The sequence below is a fragment of the Plecotus auritus genome, assembly GCF_963455305.1.
Source record: "Plecotus auritus genome assembly, chromosome: 7".
Taxonomy (NCBI): Eukaryota; Metazoa; Chordata; class Mammalia; order Chiroptera; family Vespertilionidae; genus Plecotus; species Plecotus auritus.
Genome location: NC_137774.1, coordinates 68,493,956 through 68,514,454, shown reverse-complemented (window position 1 = coordinate 68,514,454; position 20,499 = coordinate 68,493,956). Strand labels below are relative to the sequence as shown.

The 20,499-nt window shown below is 48.1% G+C and overlaps 1 protein-coding gene across 5 annotated transcripts in view; it reads left to right on the top strand.

Moving 5' to 3' along the window:
* The window catches only part of KATNIP (katanin interacting protein), a 236,131-nt gene that overhangs the window by 75,233 nt on the left and 140,399 nt on the right, over nucleotides 1–20,499 (top strand). For all 5 annotated transcript variants that reach the window (XM_080679383.1, XM_080679386.1, XM_080679385.1 and 2 more), the window contains one exon: nucleotides 9,800–9,876. In XM_080679383.1, the coding sequence (XP_080535509.1) occupies nucleotides 9,815–9,876 (62 nt within the window). In that variant the 5' untranslated portion in view covers nucleotides 9,800–9,814. The remainder of the gene's footprint in view (nucleotides 1–9,799; nucleotides 9,877–20,499) is intronic.

The following is a 20,499-nucleotide window of genomic DNA, read 5'->3' as shown; positions in this document are numbered from 1 at the left end:
TGCTTCCAGGTTCCTCGCAGGCGTGAGGCTCTCAGGGAGGATGGGGTCAGCCTCAGCCCACCTTGACTCACTTAGAACCCAGCTGGGATGATGTCAGGTCCCCTCAAACCCCTGCAAGGGCTTCCTGGCCTCCTTAGAGTCTCCACCTCGTGTCCCACCCCATTGCCTCCATTCCCCGCCTCGCTCTCTCTGCTCCAGCCTCACGGCCTTTGCACTTGCCGTTCCTGCCACCTTTGCCAGATTCCCACCAGGTTCTCTTCCTTCACTTCCTTCAGTGTCATTTTCTGGCCTTCTCTGATCCCCTGGCTAACAGCACCTCCCTCCTTCCCACACTCCCTCTTCTCGTCTCGGTGGCACTTAGTGCTGTCTGACATACAACAAATGTACTTCTTTTTATCGCCTGTCTCCGTTCACTAGAATGTGAGGACCTGGCACCAGACTGTGATGTGCTCACTGCATCCTCCAGAATAGGTGTCCAGTGAATACTGACTGAACACGGGTGCATTTGCAAAATAGTCAGCGCTGCCCACCTGGCAGGGCTGCGGGGACGTGACGCTCTGGCCCCGAGTTTCCCAGTGTGGGTGGCACGAAAGCAGGTGCCATTGTACTGGGTCGGAATTTATGTCTGCCTTCTGTTTGTGGCACGTGGTCGTGATGTTCCATTTATGGCATTAATAGATAGTCTCCTTTTTACTTAAACTCATTTAAGATTTTAAAAAGAGAAAATCTATATTTGCCCGCCTAAAAGTTAGTTTATAATACACATTGCACAAGAAAACTTTTCTGAGACTCAAAAGACATGTTAATTATTTTCTGACAGATATATATTGAAAATGATATTTTAGATAGCTATGTGAGAAAAACATTTTCTAAGTGTATAGCCTGCGCTGTGGAGTCCAGGAGGAAATCCTAGAATTTGGATCTGCATCAAGATTCTACAAACGCTCACACTAAGTATAAAATCTCCAGGCATGTATGGGTACCAGTCAGGGTCGCGTAGTAATAAATGTGAGTCTAAGGTATTTGAGAAGAAACCAAACTTCCTCGGTGTTCTGTCTGGTGTGTGCAGGAAATGTGACTGTTACCACGGCTAACCTGGGCTTGAGAAACAGGGATCTTTGCTGCAGTGTTTGTGTTTCATTCCACCTCTAGGGGGTAGTATCGGCTGTTCTTTAGGTCTTGATTGCTGGGCTTCTGTTTGCTATGGAGGTACACTGACCGCAGAGTATTTATCCTCCCTGTTTTGGGGATGGGAGTATATCTGATTTGTCAGCGAAAGCAGTAAAAGGCCAACTCAGAACTATCCTTTTTCATTCAACTTGCATTATGCATTAAAGACTATTACACAGCACTGGGACACAGGGAACAGAAGCACTGGGAAGACAGAGGAGTTGACCCTGTGGGAGAGTTTGAAGAAGAATAGGAGTTTTTTACTGAAAGATACATTTGAGCTCTCAGCTCATGCCAGCTCATATTCCAGGGGAAGAGGGAGAGGGACTTGTCCAGCAGATTCAGCCAGCCCCCTGAGTTGAGTCTGTTGGCCTGGCTTGGGGCGCATGCCTAGTCCTGATCCTGTCACATGGCCAGGGAGACAGAATACCCTGGTTGGCCAGGGTTAGGTCATGTGCAGGCAGTATTACTTCCACCCCACCACAGGGATTGAGAGTGGAGGGGAGGTGGTTTCCCGAAGGAAAATTGAGGTGGTGTAACCAGAAGAAAGTGAATAGATGCTGAGCTGACAAACACAACAGAGGTCCACTGTCCACGTAGATGCTCTGTGGCCTGCAATTTGCTCCAGCTTTCAAAGCTTCAGTTTCCTCCTCTCCACAAGGGAGCCAGCGATCCTGGCGCGTAGCCTTTTTTGCGGCACTCACAATAAGACCCACAGAGAGTATAATAAATGGCGGTGAGGGCGGCTTGCAGCAGGGCCCTGGCAATGGAGCATTCATTTATTGCTCATAAGTTGTCCCTCGGTTATGATGTGACTCTTCGGGCGGGGGAGGCAGAGTACCTAGGGTGTGTGGAGGGACCCCAACACAGTTGTCCGCAGCCTCCTTATTAAAGTACTTGAAGGCATTGCTCTCTGCTGGGCTGACACAGGCAAGGTGAGGTCCCGAGACACTGAGACATTCGCCAGCCCTGGAAACAGACGCCACCCTCAGCTGCTTGTTTATGCAGATCGGGCTCTGCACTCACTAAATCAGCCCGTTTAAGAGAATTCCAATGTTCTGGCCCCAGAGGAATACGTGATTTCTGAAATACAGACTCTGCCAGGCTCCTTTAGACATAACTAATTCTTGCTCTTTCTTTCCGTTTCCATTTCTTTTCTCCCCAGAGAGAATGAATGATACGGCCATTGCTAGAATTCCGCCCCATCTCTGGGGCCAGCATCAGGATGGATACAGATTCTAAGAATAACAATTGTGGCAGCAAGGCTTTGCCTCTGCATCACATGTGAACTCCTTGGGCCCTTTGCCTGCTTAACTGGCACCTCCTAGCACCCATTACTCTAGTCAAACCCAACTTTTGGCCATGAATGGTACAAGCTTTTTCAGGCCCACAAACCTTTGCCGTATTGTTCCTTCTGCCTGAAATGCCTGTCCCCTCTCTTGTTGCCCAGAAAACATTTCAACTTTTAAAATCTTAGTTCAAATGTCTTATTTATTTATTTCACTCAATTAGTTTTTAGTGAGTGCCCACTGCCCAGGGGCTTGGGATACGCAAGTGGTCAAATACCGACACAGTTCCTGCCTTCACAGGATTTTCATTCTAGCGCAGGGAACAGCCCGAGGAACGCAGGTGTTAAGCCAGTGGGGATTGGGAGTGGGTGTGTGTGTGCACCTCGTCTCGGGACATCCGTGAAAAGGTGAGATGAGGCAAGCCTTGAAGGAGGTGAGGAATCTGGCTGTTTCCCTAGAAGGAGAGCACTCCAGTCAGACATATTGGTGATTCAGGGCCCTGAGGTGGGGCGTGCTGGGTGTTGAGGGTGCTGGAGTGGGGTGGAGGGAGTTGGCTCAGAGCTGCAAGTGGAGGCCCAGTGTGCAGAGCATGGTGGCTGCGAGGATCCTTGTAGAAGAGCATGATAGGGACCCCCTGGCTGTAGCAGGGAGAGCAGACTGCGGGGTGAGGGCAGGAGCGGCAGGTGGGAGAGGGGGCTTGACCAGGGTGGTAGGGGCAGGTGGTGAGAGGTGGTCAGATGTGAGATATCTGGTAATTTTCACTGGGAGGTGATGGATTGAATTTGGAGTGGGAGAGTGAGCCAGGCTTCGAAGATGACTCCCAGGGATGGGGGTGGGGGTTGGGGGGCCTGGCCCTGCCCTCAGGGGGACCTTCCCAGTTCCCTCATTCAGATCTTTGGCATCATGTTTTATACATTTTATTATAATCATTTGTCTCCTGTTTTTTGTCTCAGATGCCTCTGGTAATCTGATCAAAGTTATGGACATTCAGAAAAATACCCCTGTGCAGTTACTTGAATGGGTGTTTCCAGCACTCCCAGCAGGCCACCCCCAAAGTTAGGGACACTGGCCAGTGTGTGTTTGCTTGACTGGGTGCACAGCAGCAGGGGGTGCCACTCTTACCTCTCAGGACAGAAGGGGCCAGAGCCCTGCAGAACAGCTCCTGACTGGTGGTTGAGTACCCCTCCTGGCAAGTTGGCATCTGAATACACACTGGGTCAGAGCTTTTGTTAAGCCCTCATTGCATATGTAACAGCCCCACAGTAAGCACTTGATAAATGCTTGCTGCAGGACAATGATGATAAATCTGTCACTTTACAAGGTTCTCACAACTTTGTGGGGTGCTTGAGGTGTTAATGCCTCCACTTTGTAGCCAGAGAAATGAAGTCTCAGTGAAGGGAAGAGTGCCTGCTGGAGAGGCAGGGTCTGGTGTCTGACCAGAGTGAGGGCAAGGGTTGGCCCAGTTGGTACTGAGTCAGCCTCAGCAATTGTCATCACCGAGCTGGATGTGGTGAGCCAGGACCAGGCTCCCCAAGCATGTCCTCCTCGCTTTCCCACAGTCCTACCCTCAGGGTGTCAACGTGAGAAAGACCCAAACCGGTAAGAATATGAGTTTATTTGAGCCAAACTGTTGACAATTGCTGGGAAGCAAAACCTCAACAGATTGAGAAAATGCTCCAGAAAATGGCAGTTTCGTACCTTATCTTATACATTACAATCAAAAGAGGTGTAAGTGGTTTACATGAAATTCATTGGTGATAGATTAGGGAGGTGGGAGAAAGCAAGGGGGGAACGTCTGGGATTGGATAAAAAGTAAAATGATCTTTTACATAGGTGGGTACAGGATAGTTAACAGTCAACAATTGACAGGATAACAGTAACAGGGAGGGGAATTTGAGGTCTCCCCCTTGATGTCATGGTTGTGTTTTGAGGGGTCTGGAAAGAGGAAATTATTTTGTTATTGCAAAGGCATGCTAATAAAGTATATTATCCTAGATGCAAACAGACAGGCTTTGTTAGGGAAAAATACTGCCCTAGACCATGACTACCCACCAAGAACTGCTTTTAGTTAAAAAGTTTTAATTTCAGACCATCCTATGTGGTTACTTCAGGTCTCTTGAGTTTGTAAGGCTGCCATGCAGGCCTCCGCTGAGCTTGTCAGGTTTAGCATGTGGCCCCTTCATCCACAAGGGATTTGTAATCTGGCTGGGATTATAAGGGAGAACCAGAAAGAAAGGACCCTAAATTACCTCCACTCTGCTCCTGGCTAACCCTTAGAGCCGCCCTGTGTGGTTGCCTTTATTAGTACCCTCTTTTTACACAGGAGGAAACTGAGGCTCAGGGAAGGTAAGAAGCGGAGATCAGGGATGACGCCCAAGTCTCCAAATCCCCAGATAATTAGTGAGCAATATGTACAGTTAAGTGATAACAACTTAGCACTTAGTCATACACTGGTCTGTTATCGGAGGATTGCACAGGTGGGATTCCTCTGTTGCTAGTGGGAAGTGGGATATGTCCCCACTAGAAGCTGGGAGCTGGGAGCTGGGGGTTGGGCAATGTCTTGAGAAAGAGAATTTTCTAAGACTCACATGGGAGAATGCGATGTGGTAGGAAGGTTTATTTGTGTGAAATTATACACCTTAGTTTCCAACGTCCCATGGCCCTAAACCAGTCCTGGAAAATATGCAGCTGGAGCTTCAGCAAAGCTAGAAGCAAAGCCGGTGTCCAGAGTTTCTGGTCTATGGTGGAGCTGGGTCCCATGTAGCATCAGGCTAACGTCCATTAGTCCATTGTGTGGCGTCCACATGGCTGTGCGCCATGTGGGCGAATGCAGGGGAGCGTGCCCCCTGCAACAAGAGGGCCAGGAGTGTGAGAGGGCTAGGTGCACCGAAAGCACCAAGAGAGAGAACTCCCATTGTTCAGGAATTTAAATGTCAAATCTTCCGGGGCTTGCAGTGGCCACATGCCTACTCTGGCCAATGACCTGTTCCCAGTATGACTGACAGACAAGCACCTTCTCACATCACCCAGAAGTTACTAGGCATGTGTCTAAATTGCAGTTTCCCTTTGTTCCTTTCTAGTTATTAATTGATAACCACATTATTACAATGGTATCAATTCCACATTGTATATAATTATTACTAACTAGAGGCCCAGTGCACGAATTCGTGCACGGGTGGGGTCCCTTGGGGTGGTCTGCAGAGATTGGGCCTCAGCTCGTGCCTTCCAGCCCCAGCTTGCACCCCTAGCCTCGCAACGCCACCTGGCACCCCACCTTGGCCTGGCACCACCCCCTTACCTGCCTTACCATCCCGCCTGTGGGGTGATCAATCAGGGCTGGGCCCCCCGCCCGGCTCCATCAGCACCTGGGAGCCAGGCGTTGGCCTTGTCCCCCACTGCTGCTGCTGGTCACCATCTGTGGGGCGATCGGGCCCCCACTTGCACCCACCTTGGCCTGGTGCCACCGCTCATCTGCTCCACCATCCCTCTGTGGTCCCGCTGTCGTCTGGGCCCATTGGGGCTAGCAGCGCCTTCACTGCCGCTTACTGCCAGTGCTGCCTACTGCCAGTGCTGCGTCATCGATGCTTGCCATGTTCTGTGCCACCCCCTGGTGGTCAGTGCACATCATAGTGAGTGGTTAAACTCCTGGTTGAAAGACCACCCAAGGGAATAATTTGCATATTAGGCTTTTATTATATAGGATTATTATATAGGATTGCAGGGTTTCGGAATGATCTGAAGAGAAGGGAGTTGAGAATGTCAGGGGAAGGCTTCAAGGAGACTTCCAGAACTTAGCTGGGCCTTGAAGATGTTTTGGGTGGAGACTGGAGGGGGTTGGAGTGGACTTCTAGAAAAAGGAGTAAAATGATTAAGGCATTAGGGAAGGACTGAGCATGGGTGGGGGTAAGGAGGAGCCGGGGTAGTGCTTTTTAAGTAATGGACTCTGTAAATGTGAATGTAACTAATGTTCACTGAGAGCTCTCTAGGTGCCAGGTACTGTGCTAAGTTAGTCCTGTCCACTGTGACCACGTGCGGTCCACATTTGCCCTAGGAGGGGAAGGAAACCCACCCAGACAGGTACCGTCATTACCTCCGTGTCACCGATGAGGAAAATAACGGCACTGTTGCAGCTTGGAGCCAGGCTGGACTCCAAAGCTGGCAGTTCTTCCCAGCTCAAGTCCAAAGACTTCCTATTAGAGGTGAGTGTATTGTAAATAGCAGGGAATAAGAAGGACTATCTAGGGCCTTGTTACTCAAAGTGTGGCCCACAGGAATTGCCTGGGAGCTTGTTAGAAAAGCACCCCCTCCCCCCCATTTCAGCACCATCCCCAGGTGATTGGTGCGCACATTAGCATTTGAGAGGTGCAGGCTGGTAAAAGGTTTGGCTGGATTTATGCCTGTGCTCTTCAAGTCTCTGATGACGTCCTCCTTCTGGAGGGTACGAGATGAAGGCCCAGGGCAGCCCATCACAAGCTGAGATCTCTTTGAAGTCTCATATTTCATCTAAAAATGTCATAGACTGTTTCATTCCATACTGTAATATATCAGCGGTCATTTAAATATTTCAAAATGGTTATGTAAATTGCCTTGGAGGAGGATCCCAGTTCCTGGAAGATGCCTGGAAGGGGTTTCCTTGTATCTTAAGTGGGGTAATAATAACTACTTCAAGGGCTGCTGTGAAGATCAAAGGAGAACCATGTATATGGAAATGCTGCATAAACTGCCCCCGTTATACACATGTTGTTATTCTGGAAGGAACTGGGCCCCTCCCACACCCAGTGCCATTAAGCCTCAGCCCTGCACTAGGAGTGACTCTGTGGGTTCCACAGCCCATTTTTTTGGGATCAGAAAGAGAAGTAAAGACAGAGAAAGAGAGGCCCAGAAAGGTGAGATGGACAATGACCATCCACATCTGAGGCCAAAGGAGGAAGGGTAGCCAGAGAGGCCCAGGCAGAAGGCTGGGGGGAAGGAGGGCATTTGGAACTGCAGAAGCTAGAGGAGAGCTCGGCCAGGAGTGGTCAGCATTCCCCAGGGCCCAGAGCAGCTGAATGGGATGAGGAAGGGAAGAGCTGTTACATTTGGTTAAGGAGGTTTCGGTCATTCTTGGGTAGGGTTCTGGTAGAATAATGGGTTAAAGTCACATTTTGACAAGTTAAGAAGAGAACAACGGAGATTTTTTTTTTCTTTCCATGTTAATCATTTGGATTTTCACACAATTGAATTTTTATTACAGATGTCTTACTTGCCATTTAAAACTTAATCCCTATAATTTGTGACTAGAACCAAGTTGATATTGTCTCTTTAATACATTCCTTGGCAAAAAGTTATTTAAGGAACAGAAAATTGCAAAGAATTGTTTATGGCGTGATCCTATTTTTGTTTAAAAGGATGTGTGTTTGTGTGTGTATTTATAAATATATATATGTATATTATAAACAAAGAAAAACATCTAGAGGAATTTATATCAAACTAGAGGCCTGGTGCACGAAATTCACGCACAGGTGCGGTCCCTAGGCTTGGCCAGTGATCGAAGCGCGAGCATCTGCTGTGGAAGGGCAGGTCCCAGCTGACCTCTGGGCCCTGGGCAGCATCTGGGCCCCTGGCCCCCATGGGCTTCCCTCCGCCTGAGTCACGCAGCCGAGTCCCCACTTGGAGATGCAGTGAGTGCGCCCAGTTGCAGCGGGCCAGGGTGCAGCGTGGGCCTCTGGGCTGTCCAGCAGTGCTGCACAGAAGCCGGGCGGGCAGCGTGCTCTCTCCCTGTCGGCCTTGCAGACCGGCTCCTGTGCAAACCCACAGGGAGCCCAACCAGCCCCTGCGGTCCCACCCAGAAGAGGCTGTGTGGATGCAGGGCTTCCTTGGTGCGAGCCCTGGCATCCCAGGGGAGGGTAGCAAGGGGAGCGAGAGTGAGCTCTACAGACATCCCGCATTCTCAGCATACCTCTGTCCCCATCACCCCCGCCCCCAGGTAGCTGGCGAGAAATCACAGCCCCCCACTCAGGCACCGTGGGAGGTTGGTCGCTGCCACCCACCCCCAGATCCCCATCCCAGTCTGGGGATTCGTACCTGCCTTGGCCTGGCCCTGCCTGCTCACCTGCTCCATCATCCCGCCACAGTCCAGCTCTCGTAGGGGCCCATCGGGGCTGGCAGCGCCTCCATTGCTGCCCGATGCCAGCGCCACGTCGCTGATGCCCACCATGTTCTGCGCCGCCCCCTGGTGGTCAGTGCATGTCATAGCAAGCGGTCAAACTCCCGGTCTCCCAGTCAAACTCCTGGTCGAACAACCGCCCCAGGGGACAATTTGCATATTAGGCTTTTATTATATAGGATTATAATGGGAATTTTACTAGTATATTCATATGTCATTTTAAACTTGTAGTATTGTTAATTATACCTATAAAATTATATGGTCAGATTATGATTTTTGACATAATTCTTTGGGCTGCAAATGGTAGAAACTCAGCTGAAACTTGCAAAGCAATAACTAAATTCTTCAGGCATGGGTGGATCCAGGGGCTCAAATGATGTCATTAGGAATCTCCATCTCTCAGATCTGCCGTCCTTATTGACTTCATTCTCAGGCAATTCAGACCTGCATCTCATCAGCTTAGCACTGCAGAGGGAAGAGAGCAGCTTTTCCCTAAGAGTGTCAGCAAAGCCCAGCTTGGTCATGTCTTAACCTTAAACCAGTGAATCATTGTGGCTATGGGAAGCACTATGTTGACTGGCTAGGGCGGCCAAGGCCAAGGTCATGTGATCCTAGAGGAGAACAAAAGAACTTTCAAGGCCATCCAAGGCATCCAGTGGACTGAGAGAAGGGGCTGAATGGTTCCCCAAAGGGAGCTCTGTTGTCAAAAGGACAGGTACAAATCCCCAAATGTCAGCTCCTAAGGGACTGTCACTCTGGGTCATAGATATTTGTAATATCTGAGTTGTTGCATGCATTTCTCTTGTGGTGACAAGAGAAAAATGAGATCCCCTCTTAATCAACTGATTTGGGTTGCATCTGGTTATAACTTTGAGAAAAGTTAAAGAGTGGGAGAAAAGAGTGAATCTCAAATCTTGTCCACACCCTTGATTTTATAGGGCATGGGAGGAATGAACGGTGGTGCTGGGGAATCGGCTTCTCCTTTTCGTAGATCATTAGTTGTGTGTGTTCACAACCCATTGGGACATCGGACAATCTCTGGGGCTCTGGGGCTCCAGAGTGACGCGCCTGGGGAGCCACGCCTGCGTCAAGGTCACCCTCTGCCTCTCTACCTCCTGTGTGTGTGCACTTCGCCGGGCCTCAGTGAATACTTCCCTGCTTTCCCATATCACACTGCTCTGTTTCTTCATTTCAGGGTTACACTAAGGACATGGTGACAGACTTTGATGAGAAACATGATGAGTATTTAATATTGCTTCAGCAGAGGAACCGGTAAGACAAAGCCGCTCGCCGGCAGCCCTTAATATTAGCCAAATCAGAACCCTGTTTAGATTTATCAGCAGCACGCAGGCGCTGGTTCACCGGAGTGGGATGCAGTCACCCCACTCATAGGCTTGGAGTATTTTCTGCAATGCCAGCTCCTGTTTCTCCATTCACCGACTTAATTGCACTTTTGATTGAGCTATAGCAAACAGTTTGGTGTGTAAGTGCCGCCTCTTGCCTCCCTGTTTCTGTTCTGGGAGAAGGTGGGTTTGTAATGAAAAGCTAGGATTTGGCAGGGCCTGTGCATTAGTCACCGCAGAGCCCAGGCTGTGATCTTTCAGGCTGTGCTGGGCCTGGGAAATCTGAACCTGTAATCATGCCTTGTTATGTAAAGGTGGAGTCATTTTGCATTTGTGTTTGAAGTTGGTCCCCATGTCACTTAACGTTAAGTCAGTATGAATTTGGGCTCTGGAGTGCTGATTCTTGAAAATGCCGGCAGTAGGTGGGCACAGTGTTTAGTGACCGTGGTCAAAGCAGTGTGGTCTGGTTCAAAAGAGGCATCGTGTCCTCAGTGCTGTGAAAGTGTGCCGCCTCTGGAAGTTCACTTTCAGTTCACCGTGGTCTATCTTCAGGCCTGGAACCTTGCAGGAAGCTGAGTTTGCAAACTCAGATGCTAGCTGGGGCCAGGCAGTGAGCGAAGCCAGCTCTGTGGGAGAACGCTCAGCTTAGGCCAGTTGTTTGGGAACGTGGGGCAGGGTCATGGCCTCCACGGTTGCCAGAGAAGCCAGAAATCTTCACTTGTGTTGTGAAACCTCCTGCGTTTTAAATGTTAGTAATGGATTCAAGTGAAAGTGTAGAACAAATAGAAGAGTGGTGCAGGCCCCTAAAACAGACCTACAGGAGGGAAGGACTGGGGGCTAATCTGGGCCTTTGTGTTATGGGAATAAGCTTGGATCTTGCAGGCAAGATGTGTAGGGCTTGTCATCCTGAACGTGGATTCAGCCCTTCTCTGACTGGCTGGACTCCTGGTGCTTGTCATCTGGGGCCCTGGTGGCATGTCTCATGGGGCAGGTTTCTATGTGAAAAGGAGTCCCATGTGTTGTAGGAGTGTAGTGTTCCTGCTGTAGTGTTCCCACTGGCCCCTTTACTAAATTCCACTAAGACCCCCTGTATCTATGACAACAGCACCCACTCACCTATCCAGGTGCTACCAGGTGAGGCCCTACCTCCTCCAGTGGGAACCTCTGAATAGAAAACTATGGGAACAGCCAGAAATGCCTCCTGCTGGAAGGCACTGTCCTCTGCCCAGCTGCTCTGTGCTCGTTCCCCCCTCTCCCCCACAGGGGACCTCCAGCCAGGAGCCTTGTGTGGGTTTTCCACCTTCATGAATGCCGTGGAGCAGATGGTTTTCACTCAGTTTCTGGCAGGCTGGGTGGTGCCCCTGACACCTGGGTGATCGTTTAATTAAATACATGTGACTTCTCTGGGAGGAGAGTGTCATATGAGCAAATTGCTTCTTGTTAATCGGGGATCAATAAGTATATGCTCAAAGAGGTACTAGCTGATATACGCGTGTAGGAGAATATCCAGTGACCAGGTTGCAGCACAAAGGCAATTAAAAAATATTAAAACAGAGTTGCTATAAAATTTGGGAGCTGTGTTGTCACCAAGAGGGAGCTGGCTTGATGACAGGAGATTAGAAGGCAGAACTAAAAAGAAACACCTAAAAAGAAAAAAGGGGAATGCACCTGAGCCGTCATCAGTGTTGCTTTAAAGGCACCTTTTCTGGAGTGCCAGTGCGTGCCAGGCACCTCGCCCCCATCGTCATCATTTTGTCTGCACACTACCCACCTGATGAGGCAGATACAGTTGTTGCACCCATTTTACAGACAAGGAAGTGGAGACCAGAGCAGTGTGAAATTAGCCTGAGGTCATACAACCAGGAAGTGGTGCAGCTGGGCTGTACGTTCTTTTTTTTTTTTTAATATATTTTATTTTTTCTAAATTTCTTTATTGATTACGGTGTTACATATGTGTCCTTATTCCCCCATTATCCCCCCATCCCCCACTCATACCCTCACCCCCCTGTTGTCTGTGTCCATTGGTTAGGCTTATATGCATGCATACAAGTCCTTTGAGTGATCTCTCCCTCTTACCCCCACCCTCCCCTACCTTCCCTCTGAGGTTTAATGGTCTGATCGATGTTTCTCTGTCTCTGGATCTATTTTTGTTCATCAGTTTATGTTGCTCATTATATTCCATAAATGAGTGAGATCATGTGATATTTATCTTTCTCTGCCTGGCTTATTTCCCTTAGCATAATGCTCTCCAGTTCCATCCATGCTGTTGCAAATGGTAAGAACTCCTTCTTTTTTACTGCAGCGTAGTGTTCCATTGTGTAGATGTACCACAGTTTTCTAATCCAGTCATCTGCTGATGGGCACTTAGGCTGTTTCCAAATCTTAGCTATTGTAAATTGTGCTGCTATGAACATAGGGGTGCATATGTCCTTTCTGATTGGTGTTTCTGGTTTCTTGGAATATAGTCCTAGAAGTGGGATCTCTGGGTCAAATGGGAGTTCCATTTTTAGTTTTTTGAGGAAACTCCATACTGTTCTCCACAGTGGCTGTACCAGTCTGCATTCCCACCAGCAGTGAAGAAGGGTTCCTTTTTCTCCGAATCCTCGCCAGCACTTGTTTGTTGATTTGATGATGATAGCCATTCTGACAGGTGTGAGATGGTACCTCATTGTCATTTTGATTTGCAACTCTCAGGTGATTAGTGACTTTGAGCATGTTTTCATATGCCTCTTGGCCTTCCTTCTGTCTTCTTTTGAAAAGTATTTATTTAGGTCCGTTGCCCATTTTTTGATTGGGTTGTTTATCTTCCTTTTGTTAAGTTGTATGAGTTCCCTGTAGATGTTGGAGATTAAGCCCTTGTCAGTGATAACATTGGCAAATATGTTCTCCCATGCAGTGGGCTTTCTTGTTGTTTTTAATAATGTTTTGTTTGACATTGTCATAAATAACCAAGAGGAGAGAAATCTGCCAGGGTAGCCAGGTGCTCTAAGCTCATAACGAAGTTAAGAATTTGGTTGTTTGGGTAGGAAACCAGCTTCTGAGCTTTACACTGTGCCTAGAGGGAGATGAAAACCCAGGCTGCTGTCTGGTTGCCCCGTGACCTGAGAGGGGGGTGCAGTATTCAGTGGTGTGAGTGTTCAGGAGAGACCTGCCCGGAACGCAGCTGCCCACAGATGCTGGGTGACATTGTTCTTTTACTCGCTCAGTTCACTGTGCCTTCTCAGTGCCTCACATTACCACTAGCATGAAGTACAGTGTGCTGAGGAAGACAGACTGTTAGTGCTCCTTACTGGAAGGTGCAGAAACCCAAGGTGAATGTACTTTAAGCAACAAAGAAACTTACTGGCTCATGAAATAAAAAAACCCAGGATGATACTCTGGCTTCAGGCATAGTTGGATCCAGGTGCTCAGATTATGTCACCGAGCCCTGGTCAGTGTGACTCAGTTGGTTGAATGTCATCCTATGCACTGTGAAGTCACCAGTTTGATTCCTGGTCAGGGCACATGCCAAGGTTGTGGGTTCCATCCCCAGTCAGGGTGGGAAGCAACCGATCAATGTTTCTCTCTTATATCAATGTTTCTATCTCTCTCCCTCTCCTTTCTCTTCTCTCCCTCTCCCTTCCTCTCTAAAATCAATTTTTTAAAAATTATGTCACTGAAATCAGTCATTGTTCATCTCTTAGCTCTGTTTTCCCATGTTGGAAACGTCTCAGACAGGTACTCCCCTCACGGAGGCCAGGGCAGCCACTGGAAACCCCACATTTATATCCTACCTCGAGGAAGGGAGAGTACTTCCTAATAGTTCCACAAAAGTGCTGGTAAGGGCTCCCATTGGTCAGGCTGGGGCCCCAGATTCATTCCTGAGCTAATCACCCCCTTTGTCTGGTGAGGTGGCATGGTCTGACTGGCCATTCCTTGGCCACCCATTAAGCTGGGGGTGGAGTGAGCTCACCCACACCATGTGGAGTAAGGAGTGGTTTCACTAGGAATTACTCCCAGGAAGTAAAGGGTCCATAGGGCTGTGGTGGGAAGATGGGGGAGAGGTGCCGGGCAGGCAGGAAGGAAGAACAGGTGTCTACTACACAGCCCTTGCCCTGGAGGAACTCCCCAGACCTCAGCCGGGAGCACCAGGCCACCTACAGTATGCCGGAAGAAGCACAGAGTGACCATGGGCTCCAGGAGAGGCCCGTTCACCCTGCACAAACCCTCCAGGGGACACTGAGTGTGTGGTCACTCACCTTCCTGAGAGATGTAACCATGCCCAACGGGACTCAGGAGAGAGCAAGCAGAGGGATCAGAGGGCTGAGATGTGCGGAGGAACTGAGGCTCACAGCCAAGGGGGCTGCAACACGCACCTCTCATTGTGGAGCGTGGCCAGGGCCAGGAATCCAGCAGCGGCATTATTTGCTTTTTGGAAAAGGTCTTGGGGGGAAACTTAGAGGAAAACCTGCCCATATGGAAGGTGAGCCCACTGCCTTAAGAGAAGATTCAGGCAAAAAGAAGGAATGGGAGAACCAGCGTCCAGTGAGGGCCTCGCACGGGCTGGTCTCTTGAGCTGGAGCTTCAGTCTGGCCTCCCATTCCATCCTCTGACAACCAGACAGGTGTAGGCATTCTTGGCTCATTCTACAGAAGAGGAAACTGAGGGCTTGCCCCAGGTCATGCAGCCGGGCACTGGCAGAGCCCCCAGTGTGGAGCTTTGTCCTCAACACTGCGCCACCTCCACCCATGTGGATTGGGGTGGTGACATCCTGGAGAACCAATACCAGAGCCCGGGGCCACCGGGTTCTGGAAGGAATGGCAGGCTTTTGGCACCGTTGCTCTCTGCTTCATGCTTCAAGGCTGGACTCGAATGCCACCACCTCCAAGACTCCTCAGCTGAGAGCCACACTCCTCTGGGAACCCTCCTTGCTCAGAGCCCTGTGGCATGAAACTTGGTGAGGAGACAAGAAACAGCAGAAAGGCGGCTGGGAGGCAGGCTTGAGCCTTGCAGACCGTAATTTAAATCCCGGCTGCTTCCTTGGCTGTCTGACCTTGGGCACATTCATCTACAAAACAGGCCAGTGCAGCCGTGGGCAAACTACGGCCCACGGGCCAGATCCGGCCCGTTCGGCTGTTCTATCCGGCCTGCGGAGCCGAAAGAGCAGAGGGTTCTCTTGCTCTCCCCTCCGCTCCTTTACTTTGAATTTATATTAGTTCACTCCATCCATGCTTTTGTTCCGGCCCTCCGGTTCAGTTTAAGAACCCATTGTGGCCCTCGAGTCAAAAAGTTTGCCCACCCCTGGGCCAGTGAGAGGACTTAAATCCCAGGGCCAGGAAGGAAGTGAGACAAGGTATTTGATGGTGCATAGTAAGCCCACCACCCAAGTGTGATTTCTTCATCATCATCTTCACCATTTTCATGTTAAACATGCCTTCTCCCTGAGCTGGCATCCTGTAGACCTTGAATGCCTGACCCTTAGTACCCTCAGGTGACCTTTGGGCTAGTCCACAGTCACACAGCAACCTCTGCGCTCAGACGGGGATAGCTCCGTCCCGAGCCCAGTCAGGTTCATGAGCAGCGCACTGCCTGCTCTTTGTGCTTGGCTAGTCCTCTCACCTGGGTACCTGCCTGTGCCCTACCACCCAGCCATCAAGCGTGTCATGTTCCCCATCACTTCCTCATAACACCTTGTCTCCACTTCCTCTTCTGCACAAAAAAGCTCTCTGTACAAATGACCAGTGCGGGATAAAATGGAAATGATGCCTGCGCTGTGTGTTGGGTACCCGGGGCTGTGTTAGGAATTGCACCTGTGCCTTCCCTCCTTGCTAAGCCTGGAGTTCCTTGGGGCCACTTGTTCCAGAAAGAGTCTCGAGAGAGTCCCTCACTGTTCCTGGTTCTCAGCATGGACCTGCAGCCCAGGGGCTGAATCCTGATGGGTGGGAGGGAGAGTAGAGGGATTCACAGATACTGCGCCTCACGTGAGACCAACCAGACCTGCAAGAGAGCAGAGTGGGACTGGGCCGCAGGGGCAGGGCCTCCATCTCTCAAAGGGCAGGGAATCAACCAGATTGTTTTGAATCCCCTTCACCTAGGGCAGCTTTTTATGCAAAATAGTCTATCAATTTTTTTAAAACCATTTTTCTTTGATTCAGTGAATATTACTGATGTGCTCAGCTGCAGCAGAGGAGTTCCTTTAGTGATTCCTTTCACAATTTGAATAATTATCTCCTCATTTATCAGCTTCATAATCCACATTTTCATAAATCATCCTGCTTAAAGAGAGGCCCACGTAGAGGGCCAGCCCCAGCTTCTGGGGAACGGGCTGCCGCTATAACCATTAAGGTAGCATCAGGAGACAGCGTGGTCTCCAGAGGGAAGTTGAGGCAGGCACTCTGCCAGGTGGTCAGATTCTGACCCCCCACTCCCCAGCTCCCTCCCCCCATGTTGGGGCCTCCCAGGGCAAGGGCTCCCTGCAGCCCTCTCCCTGGAGACTGCCCATGCTTTCCAAGGGAGCCCTATGGCTGTTGGCTCCAGAGAGTGCGGCTCTTGCTGTGTTTGGAAATTGTCTCCTGGTTACTTGTGTTTTCCTTCTGTTTTACGCTGTTGCCCCACAGTCAGGCATCTCCCAGGCTTCCAAGCTGACAAGAGATAAGCCGTCTGTAATAAATGTTCCTGTCACGATGGTTGAAAAGATGGATGTAGTAGCAGCTCAAGAAACAGTTAGAAACAAAGAAAGAAATCACCCATAAAGCCACCACCCTACCTTAACAACTGATTTAATTTTTACATTTATCACCTTCCATTCTGGGTCCACAAACACACCTTTTTCCAACTTTGCACTTAAACACATATGTACACTTTTATTCTGCCGTTTTCATCACTGAACGTATCCCAACAGCAGCCCATGTTTCGACAGATTCTTCATAATTATAATGGCTGCCTGCGAGCCCGGGCTCCCCTTTCCTGCCCTTGGACATTTGGGTTGTTTTCAGGGTTTGTTATGACTGATCAGGAACAATTGGCCAGAATGTACTTACTGAGCAAAGACCAAGCGTGTGGCATTTTCTGTTTTTTTATATTACTTCTGAGAAGGTTCTGTGAGTTACTACCAGTGTCTGTGTTTTGCTCTTTTACCATCATCCCACTACCTGTAGAAGTTATCTTCGTGTGGTGAAGACTCTGGAGCCAAATTGCTTAGGTTTGCATTTTAGTCCTGCCAGTGTTACCAACTGGGGTTACTGGTTGGGACTTCGGTTCTTTTCGTCGATGCAGAAAAGATTTTAAGGTCAACGAAAATAAAATAAAAGCAAAATGAGGTTTATTTATTTATTTTTAAATTTAGGCTTGCACTGTGAGTTTTAATTGAAAATATTAAAACAGCTTAACTAATAATGAATTATAAAACTTTGGTAATTAAGTTTTATTACCATCTATGAGGCATATATTCATTATTTTTGTAGGCCTGAAAGAAACTTTACATACTTGTATTCTCCATTCTCCATTTCCGAGAAAGATTATGAAGAGGTATAAAATATGTATAAGTTAAATCCAACTGAGAAGTGAAACATAAAGCAAACAAAATCTATAAACAGCTGTATTGTAAGAGCATAGGTGGTTTTAGCTCATGTTTTGGGTGTGAAATTGAACTCATTTCACGGGCTACAAAAGCAGGTGTAATAGTAAAGCTGAATCATGAAAATCCCCATCAGTTACAAAATGGGGTTTATTGAAGTTACATTCCAAGCAAGGAGCAGGTCAGGAGAGAGAGAGAGAGAGAGAGAGAGAGAGAGAGAGAGAGAGAGAGAGAGAGAGAGGTGAGCACACATGGTCCCCAACTCCTGGGTTTTAAAGAGGGATTTTCTGGGTAGAGACTTTGATTTGCATTCAGGGATGATTGACAGAAACTATATTTTTTCTGGTCATGCCCTTACCCATAATGTATACAGAAAAACCCACAGGAGGTGGGGTCAAAACTGAAATGCAAATTTTATTATAATTAGTATAGGGCCCTAGTAAGGTTACATTAGCATTGAGGTCATATCTTCTTCCTCTGAGCTTGCAACATGAACCAGCTGTTTCTGAACCTGCCTGCTGGCCGTCTGAAGGCAATGTTCGTCTGACCCCTGTTCAGGACCCCAGGGCAGACCCCATGTCTCATGTCTCACTTCCTACCTGACACCACCATACCACCTGTGTGACCTTGGACCAGTTACTTAACCTCTCTGTGCCTCCATTTCCTTATCTATTAAATGGGGATAATAAATGCAATTACCCCATAGATGGTTGTGCCAATCCTCATGGCTCACAATACTCCATGTTTGTGAATTCATCTGCTCGCTAGAATTTATTTGCAACTCCAAAATCAATACTTTCAGTGCTTTTACAATAATTCAAAGACATTTGCAGAGTGGCAGAAAATTTTAGTTGCACGTTGCCAGCTGAGGGGTAGAAGAAGGCGACCCTGCCTTCTGTGTCAGCTCTTACACTGTGAACAGGGTCTTCTCCGCGGTATACTTAGGGCTGTGATTTCCACATTCGTGTGCTTTTTGTTGGTGATCCCGCTGTTTAAACGGGCCTCAGGCATAGTGCTGAAGTGCTCTCTAGTGTTGTTAAGTATGAAAAGGCTGATGTTTCTTACAGAGAAAATACACATTAGGTAAGCTTCATCCAGGCTTGAGTGTTAGTGCTGCTCGCCATGAGTTCAATGTTAATCAGTCGACTCTGTATTAAATAAGGTGCCTTCCTACAGAAACACGCATACAGCTCAGGTGTTGGAAACACTGACCAGCGGCTCTCAGGAACGAAACCTGTGTTTCCCCTACGAGCTATGTTCACTGTTTGGCTAATTCAGGGTTTGCAGAAACTTTATAGAATGCAAATACCAAGAATAATGCAACTCAACTGTTGATATAAGCGTTTAGAACAGAGTTTGGCATATGGTACACACCCTATATGTGGTTACTATTGTTTGTTTTTTTTTTAATAAATCTGTATTCAGATTATTACAATTGTTTCTCCTTTTTCCCCCATAGCTCCCCTCCACCCTGTTCCCACCCCACCTTCTGCCCTTACCTCCCCACCACTGTCCTCATCCATAGGTGTATGATTTTTGTCCAGTCTCTTCCTGAATGCCCCCATACCCCTTTCCCCCTGAGAATTATCAGTCCACTCCCTTTCTATGCCCCTGATTCTATTATATTCACCAGATTATTCTGTTCCTCAGGTTTTTAATTCACTTGATTTTTAGGTTCACTTGTTGATAGATATGTATTTGTTGTTCATAATTTTTATCTTTACTTTTTTCTTCTTCTTCTTCTTAAAGAATACCTTTCAGCATTTCATATAATACTGGTTTGGTGGTGATGAACTCCTTTAGCTTTTTCTTGTCTGTGAAGCTCTTTATCTGCCCTTCAATTCTGAATGATAGCTTTGCTGGGTAGAGTAATCTTGGTTGTAGGTTCTTGCTATTCATCACTTCGAAAATTTCTTGCCACTCCCGTCTGGCCTGCATAGTTTCTGTTGATAAATCAGCTGACAATTGTATGGGTGCTCCCATATAGGTAATTAACTGTTTTTCTCTTGCTGCTTTTAAGATTCTCTCTTTGTCTTTTGCTCTTGGCATTTTAATTATGATGTGTCTTGGTGTGGTCCTCTTTGGATTCCTTTTGTTTGGGGTTCTGTGTGCTTCCTGGACTTGTAAGTCTATTTCTTTCACCAGGTGGGGGAAGTTTTCAGTCACTATTTCTTCAAATAGGTTTTCAGTATCTTGCTCTCTCTCTTCTTCTGGCACCCCCATAATTCTGATGTTGGTACGCTTAAAGTTGTCCGAGAGGCTTCTTACACTATCTTCAACTTTTTGGATTCTTTTTCTTTTTGCTTTTTTGATTCAGTGTTTTTTGCTTCTTTGTATTTGAAATCTTTGACTTGATTCTTGCGTTCTTCTAGTCTGCTGTTGGGTCTCTGTATAATATTTTTTATTTCAGTCAGTGTATGTTTAATTTCTAGTTGGTCCTTTTTCATATCTTCGAGGGTCTCGTTATATTTATCGGCCTTGTCTAGGATATTCTTGAAAAGCCTTATAACCGTGGTTTTGAATTCTATATCCAGTTGTTTGTTTTCCTCCATTTCTTTCGTTTGTGATCTGTTTCTTTGATGCCGCATTTTCATTGCTTCCCTGAGTTGGTAGGGTAGCTTTGTGTGCTAGGTTTTCTATACGGCCCAGTGGGTCGGCCTCCCCAGTTAACCTGAGGTGGATACTCTTGGTGCACCCCTTTGTGGACTGTGTGTACAGCCTTGTTGTAGTTAAGTCTTGATTGTTGTTGGTATTACTGGGAGGAATTGACCTGCAGGCCAGTTGGCTGTGAGGATCAGCTGTGTCTACACTGGGAGAAGTTCGGTGCTGGAGACAGCCTTATAGGATTAGGCTTGCCAAATTGCAAAAGCCTCTGTGCTCAGCTTGGATGGGGTGGAGTCTCAGGGCAGAGCAGATAGTCTTGGCTTCCTGTCAGCCTTGCCCTTGCGCACGCACGCTTCCAGACCTCTGCCTTCCCCGGCTCCCGAGTCTCTGCCC